At 53.7% G+C, this 7,385-nt stretch overlaps 1 protein-coding gene across 2 annotated transcripts; it reads right to left on the reverse strand.

Annotated features, from left to right (window-relative positions):
* Positions 1-216: 216 nt before the first annotated feature.
* On the reverse strand, positions 217-4,808 carry SPATA19 (spermatogenesis associated 19). Of its 2 annotated transcripts, none has more exons than XM_077894227.1 (7): positions 4,642-4,808; positions 4,419-4,475; positions 3,850-3,942; positions 3,588-3,679; positions 1,596-1,673; positions 1,212-1,302; positions 217-375 (listed from the first exon to the last, which is right to left on the reverse strand). In XM_077894227.1, exons 1-6 carry the CDS (start codon positions 4,717-4,719, stop codon positions 1,236-1,238), a joined length of 465 nt encoding a protein of 154 aa, XP_077750353.1. In that variant the 5' UTR covers positions 4,720-4,808; the 3' UTR covers positions 217-375; positions 1,212-1,235. The 2 variants fall into 2 exon arrangements, with proteins under 2 accessions (XP_077750353.1, XP_077750352.1); XM_077894226.1 differs by having other exon boundaries at positions 1,227-1,302; positions 4,642-4,807.
* Positions 4,809-7,385: the final 2,577 nt, after the last annotated feature.

A 7,385-nucleotide genomic window follows, 5' to 3' on the forward strand; every position in this document is an offset into this window, starting at 1 on the left:
AGGGAAACAAACAAGCCAGCCTCCCCCAGGAAGCCCTCGGGCTAGCCCAGCACCCCTTCCCACATTCCAGGAGCACCTGCCACGGCCGCTGGACCCAGCTCTGTGCTGGCCGGGCGGCTCCCCCCCGCGCCCCCGCCCCCGTGTCCCCAGGGCCCAGGGCGTGAGGCGCAGGGCGATGGGCGGGTGAACAGCAGGCACTGAGCCCAGGGCCAGGACGGTGATTAAATAGCTCATCTCTTTATTAGCCGGTGGGCGAGAAGGTTCCAGTGGGCCCGTCACAAGCAAGGGCTCACCGCGGGGTCCCCTCTGCCCAGGTGTGGTTGCTCCTCCCGTCAAGGGTCATAGACGTTCTGTGACACAGGCTGTTCCCCAACCCTGGAGGACACGACCCCGTTATCAGGGGAGGCCGGGCTCCCCGGATCCCACCACCCGCCTGCACACGGCTGCACGCCCGCGCAGCACACACCCCTGCCCTGCGGGGCCTCACACCTTGGGACAGCCTGCAGCACCCCGAGCACCCCGGCGGCCCCGCAGCCACGGGGTCAGTGATGGGAGGACACGGCCGGCCAGCCCCCTCAGGCAGTGCTCCTGGGTCACACGCGCATACACGAGTGTGCCCAATGTGGAGCTGCACGGGGGGCGGGTTGGTGCGCACCCCCAGGGCTGGCCCGGCTGCGAAGGAAGGGGCACGAGGGCCGCGTTCCTCTCCAGGTGCCTTGGATGGGACGAGAAGCATGTGGGCAAGCAGCAAGTGTCCCATAAATGCAGCACCGGGTACTCCCGCCCCCCGCCCCCCGCCACCTCCCCGCGCCACGGCCTCCGCTGCAATCCCTGGTCCCCGGGGTGAGACCAGGAGCCACGCACCCCAAGGCAAGGCCCCAGCCTGCGGCAGGGCCCAAATCCGCGTGCCCCCAGATGTGCCCGCAGTGCACACGGTGGGGTGGGTGGCCCGACGGCAGTGATGCCCGGGTTGTTAGACCCGAGAGCGGCGTCCACACCAACCCCCGTCACAGCCCCACTGAGCCCCGCTCACCGTGACGCCTCGGCCCCTGCGGGAGCCTGGCCCACCCTCCCCTCCCCAAGCGCGTCTCCCCCCAAGGCAGGGCTCTGCCTTATTATCACTTATTATCAAGCCCCCCCGCCCCACCCCTGCACGCTGTCCCAGGCCTACCCAGGAGGGCCGCACCCCCTGCCCCTGCCAGGCTCCTCACCTGGCGCCCTCTCACCTGTAGCTCTCAGCAGTCTGCGTAGGAATTTCTGCTGCGAATCTCCTGGGACGCTTCATCCGTGAGGTTGCATATGCTGCAGGGATGGAAGAGACGAGCAAGGCCCCCAGGAGGCTGCGCCCAGGCTCCCCAGACCGCGGCGTCGGGGCGGGCACCCCACCTGAGCTGCGCCCACTCAGCCCGGGGCACATCCTACAAACCTGTGCTTGGCCCGCAGGGACGCACAGGTGGCCGGGAAGATGTCGGCGCGGGAGTGCCCCCCCACGTGCCCCATGTGCCCCACGTGCCCCACCTGCCTCACCTGCCCACCTGCCCACCTGCCCACCTGCCCCTATGTAGGTGTCCAACCCGCTGATCTCAGCTGCTTACCTGCGTCTCACCTGCTCTATTCGCTCTCGCATGACATCATCCCTCACCTCACTGGGGACTTGGAAGATTCGGGTGTGGCTGCAAAACAGCGAGGGGACCCTGGGATCCCTGAGGTCCCTCACAGGCATAGCCGGCAGGTTGGAAGCCAGGAGCCGCGGTTCCCACCCTGTCTCGAGGGACTTCTGAGCGGGGTGGCGGGGGGGTCCTTCACACATCTTGCACGAGGCACACAAGGGTGGTTTTGGTTTTGGTTTTTTAGATTTGTCACTTCAAGTAGCCCTGAGCCACTCAATAATCCTGGCCGGGGGCAGACAGCCCTAGGGAGAGGCGGAGAAACAGAGAGCTTCCCTGCCTTTACTGGGGTGGCACACGGGCTGGACCCATGCTTGCGTGGGCCCCCTTGTGGCTTTCTGATGTTCTCTCGCATTCACACGCCTTATTCCCCTTGTTCACTTGTATCCTTTCAAAACTGGGGACTCCGTCCTATTTTCTCCCCCTTTCGGGGGCCTAGCAAACATCTGGTGGTTGGCACACATCTACCGAATAAATGAGTGGCCCGATGCCCGGAGAAGGGGCACGTGCCCCTGGCTGCGTACTTACCGACACGGAGAGTGCCCCAACCAGTGGCTTATACGGGGAGCCACGCACACTGTACGGGTTTCAAAAAGCCACAGAAAGTCCGGGGTGGAAAGATTACCTGTGGATAATTGCCCGTGGTTCCCGTAGCTTGTCTCCCAAGCTCAGGCCTAGTTATGCCACACAGTGGGGCCTCCAGAATTTCCGAAGACAATGTGCATATCATCCAGACCAAGGGACAGAACGTGCAGAGCTCCCTCCAGTGCAGCCACGTCAGGCAGGGACAGTCCCTCGCCCGTACGGCTGTGGCTGGATAACAGTCCCCACGTTTATGATTTTAGAATAGAGCTCCCCTCCAAAGAGACTTTCCCAGGCAGTTCGCAAATCCCACCATTTTTTACTCCTTCCTGAGCATTTGAATCCGGTTTTAAAATGCTAACAGGGGACGCTTGGGTGGCTCAGAGGTTGAGCATCTGCCTTTGGCCCAGGGTGTGATCCCAGGGTCCTGGGATCGAGTCCCACGTTGGGCTCCCTGCGTGGAGCCTGCTTCTCCCTCTGCCTGTGTCTCTGCCTCTCCTTCTGTATCTCTCATGAATAAATAAATAAAATCTTTAACAAATAAAATAAAATAAAATAAAATAAAATAAAATAAATAAAATAAAATACTAACGGCACCAGAAGGGGTAAACACAAGAAAACTGGATATCCCCCAGGCAAAAATACATTTCTTGAGAAACGTGTCCTCCTTAATAGAAGTGAGCAAAGCTGGTGATGGGGGCATGGAAAGGAGGAGCGCATGGATATGAGAGAGAGAGTTTCCTGGAGGACCAGTTTAACCCCACGGTTCTGCTGGGAAAAGAGACGCTGAGCAAACACAAATCCTGGAAAGGAAATAGGGAGGCTTATACCAGAGGGAATGAGGGCTCGGGTCCCTCCGCCTGGGACCTCTGCCCTCGGGCACCCTTGGGCGCGGGGACAGGCCACAGGGTGGTCCCTACTGTGCGGCGCAGGGTGCCGGCCTCGGGCGCTGAGAAACCTCCCCTCACCTCAGCTGCAGAGGAGGGCTTAGCTTTAGCATTGTAAGAGCTTATTTTCTTTTAGCTCCTTAGAGTGCAGCCAGTTCTGAGCAAATCAAGTGCAAAAGCAGCAGAAGTCGGAAGCCTATTCGCACGCACTCAAGACCCGGGGAGCCAGCCCGCCTAGCAGCCCTCGGGCCACGTAGGGACTTCGGAGCCAGCTGGGCTTCCGAGACAGGGGAAATATTCCCCTAAGAGCCCGAAGTAAGGCCGGAGACTTTCTCAGCCAGAGAAGCCCACATCTCCAGAGAAGAGCTGCGAGTCCGCGTTGGCAGCAATCCCGAGGGGGGCCTTGCGCCTCCCTCCCACCACCCCACTCAGGGAAAATCAGATCCTTTACCTCCATCGTATGAACTGGATTCTTGTTCTTTCCTCCAGGACGTCTTGACTCTGGTTCGCCAACAAGTCAGACTTGGAGAGATGGTGCTTCACCTAGGAGATCCAGGTAGCACGTGTGGTCATGGTCCCGCGAGGCCACCGTGGAAGGGCGGGTCAGTACCAGCTCCGCCTACTTGCCCAGGACCCTTTCAGTCGGATCCTGTGCCCACCCACCTCCCTTTCCACCCACTCGCCCCGGACGATGGTCTCAAACTCCCAGTTACCACGTCTCTGGTGACGTGGACATCCTGGCCGTGAGTGGGAGGGCAGTTGGTGGACATCTTCTCCTTTATGTCCTGGGAAGCCTCTTCTTCAGTCTGAAAGGGGAGCAGGGTCCCCTGAAAGTGTTGCTCCGTGTCTGAGCTGAAATCGGTCTCTTCTTTTTCTCTCTTTTTCTGTCACAACACACATGCCACGCGTCCTCACATACACCCCCCGTGTCTCCTAGTTCCTATTATGACCTCCCTGTAGGGTTCGGGGGACTCATGAAGCCCCCGCGGGGCTCAGGGTGTGGCTGAGGTGCCCCAGGCTGAGGACGGCGCATCTGAAACCCGCGTCCGGCATCCTTCAGAAGTGGGGCGGGAATAGCGGTGACCCCAAAGCCTCTGTGACAAGGACACGAGCCCCAGTGTCTTCTAGGATAGTCGGTGAGGTAGACACAGCGGAGGCAGGGTGTTGGGCAGTGAACCTGAGTGTCCCGGCTCTAAGGGGAAAGCAGTCCAGATCCCTGTTCCCACTGAGGCCAGCTCCCTAGAATCTGGGGCACCCTGCGTCACAGAGGGATCTTACTTACTTTTTTCAACCAGTGCTGTACTACGGATACAGCCTTGCTTTCTACGACTTCAACGTCCTGTAACAAATTGGTAAGTTAATGCCCTCAGAGTCCCTCGAGACACAGCCCTCCCCGCCTCCGTCCTTATCCAAAGTTACCTATGAGAAGATGCGATAGAGGGGGGCCCAGGAGGGATCAGAGGGATGAGAAACACTTCCCGGTGGCCACCCCCAGTTCTACCTACCGAACTGATTTTTGGTGGGAAAGGGAACCCGGCGCCTCTCCGGGCGAGAATGTACACAATCCATGTTGTAATTATCATCTTTGGACTGATGCCAGGGCTCCTGCTTGGCTCCCTCCTTCCATTGAAGCTGCCTGAGAACTCCTCTGGAACAAGGGCTCATTGACGGGAGGTTCCCCCCTGATTGTTTGGTCAACGATGATGTGACAATGGCCTCCTTTAACCTCCGGGGTCAGAGTGGGATGGAAAAAAGAGGTCAGGAAGCATTTGCCCTAGTGATGGCCATAGCTCAGAAATGGGGAGATACGGGGATGGGAAGAAAAAGTCACATACAAACCAATATAAGCCCGAGAAAGACACAGGGGGAAATTACCAAAATCCTAGAGACTTGATTTGGAAAGGGGGATTGTGGTGGGTCACCCAGTATTGAGCAATGCTAAAGCAGAAAGAGATCTGATGAATCAAAAAAGAAACAAATTTGTGACAAAATGGTCCAGGTCGTCTAGATGTTGACTCAAACAATGCCACAGGTACTTCTTATTCTTATATAAAGGGAAGAAAGAATTTGTCCACCCCCCAAAAAAATCAAAAGACAGAGGAACAAAAGTCTCAACAAGGACATTTTCCTTTATTCTATTTTGTTTACACCAGTGATTCAAATCATTAAAAAAAAAATCCAAACAATAAGAAGAATGGAGTAAATTGCAAGTGCCATTTATTATTTAAAAAATATTTCCTGAGGATTTCCAGTGGACTGCTGCAGGGGAGCAAAGTGGAAGCGAGACGCGGATTACATTGTGACTTCAGATCGGAGGAAAACATTGATAGCTCGTCTAGAGCCTTCTATTCCCATCTAGAACCTTCACCAAGAAATGGAAGGAAGTTCAGAATATCTAAAGGATCCTAAGCAAATGTTGAGCTGCTCTCAAAAGTAATGGTTGCCTAACCCTGAGACTATTCTCAAAATCCCAAAAAACAGGCTGTAGTCCTGGCTTTATACTAACTCATTGTGTGGCCTTAACCCATCATCAGTCTCTCCAGTTCTACGTTCTTCTTCAAAATGAAAAAAAAAAAAAAATAGAATAATGTCTGTAGATTTCTTCTAGCTCTAATATTCTATAAATGTTCACATTCTCTTTCTTCCAAGAATATCAAAGAGTATCACCCCCCAGTTCCTCTGATACAACCATTATGTCTCCTCCCTCACAACAAATCACCTCAATTTTATATCTTCTTTATTCATCAGAATACTCTAGGCTATGTTTTTTTTTTTTTTAATCTTTTTTATTTATTTATGATAGTCACAGAGAGAGAGAGAAGCAGAGACATAGGCAGAGGGAGAAGCAGGCTCCACGCAGGGAGCCCGACGTGGGATTCGATCCCGGGTCTCCAGGATCGCGCCCTGGGCCAAAGGCAGGCGCCAAACCGCTGCGCCACCCAGGGATCCCTACTCTAGGCTATGTTGAGGCAACAAACTGTCCCCAATTGTTAAAAAGATGGACTTCTCACGGGGCGGGGGGCGGGGGTGTATGGAAGTGTTGAGTCACTGTATTGTACACCTGAAACTTACCTAACACTGCAGATTAACTAACTGGGATTAAGAGTTAAAACAAACAAAAAAAGGTTCACTTCTCACTCTCAAAAACTCCAAACTTCTCCAAAGTGGAGAAGCTCTTGTGGGTAGTCCTGCTTCGTGTGGTGACCTAAGATCCAGGAAGAACCCCATCCTGTGGCTCCAAGGTCTCATGATGTTAGCCCCGTGATCGCCGAAGCAAGGAGACAGAACGTGTGGAGCAAGAAAATCAGCTCTTCTGCTTCAGCCCAACGGCTTCTTCCTAAAGCTTGTTGGCCAGTACTGGTCATGTGACCCCAACCTAACTCCCAGGCTGACTGGAAATTGAAAAGTAGAAGGTGAAATTACTTGTCAACACCTCTGTTTCTGCCACTATCCTCTAAAAGTCATGTTTCTATCTTTATTGGTATAATTTTCTGAATATAAACACATTTATGAAAAAAAAATAAAAAATAAAAAAAAAAATAAACACATTTATGTGATTCAAAAGTTAGAACTACATGAAAAGATATACTCAGGAGGGTCCTGTGTCCTCTCCTATCTGGTCAACCTTGTTCTTACTTCAGAAGCAAGATTTCCATACATTTTCTTTCTTTTTTTTTTTTAATTTTTATTTATTTATGATAGTCACAGAGAGAGAGAGAGAGAGAGGCAGAGACACAGGCAGAGGGAGAAGCAGGCTCCATGCACCGGGAGCCCGACGTGGGATTCGATCCCGGGTCTCCAGGATCGCGCCCTGGGCCAAAGGCAGGCGCCAAACCGCTGGGCCACCCAGGGATCCCCCATTTTCTTTTTTTTTACATTTGTTTTTATTGAAGTTCGATCTGCCAACATACAGTTTAACACCCAGTGCTCACCCCTTCAAGTGCCCCCCTCAGTGCCCCTCAGTGCCCAGTTACCCCATCCCCCCGCCCACCTCCCCTTCCACAACCCGTTGTGTGTTTCCTAGAGTCAGAAGTCCCTCATGGTTTGTCTCCCTCTCTAATTTTCCCCACTCAGTTCCCTTTCCCCTATAATCCCTTTCACTATGTCTTATATTCCCCGTATGAGTGAAACCATATGATGATTTCCGTATGTTTTAAAGATATACAACCTGTGTTTATATTTCCAAAATAAAACACACACGTAAATCTATCTTCACTGTTTTATTACTATGTTATAAAATGCATACAGG

Source organism: Canis aureus, chromosome 3, assembly GCF_053574225.1.
Source record: "Canis aureus isolate CA01 chromosome 3, VMU_Caureus_v.1.0, whole genome shotgun sequence".
NCBI lineage: Eukaryota > Metazoa > Chordata > Mammalia > Carnivora > Canidae > Canis > Canis aureus.

Excerpts from the sequence above, each read along its gene's own strand:
- SPATA19 (XM_077894227.1), bottom strand. The coding sequence starts at position 4,719 with ATGATAATTACAACATGGATTGTGTACATTCTCGCCCGGAGAGGCGCC. Across the intron at positions 3,680-3,849 it reads TCCACGTCACCAGAGACGTG|GTGAAGCACCATCTCTCCAA; the intron begins GTAACTGGGAGT and ends TGGATCTCCTAG. Across the intron at positions 1,674-3,587 it reads ATCCAGTTCATACGATGGAG|CCACACCCGAATCTTCCAAG; the intron begins GTAAAGGATCTG and ends GCTGTTTTGCAG.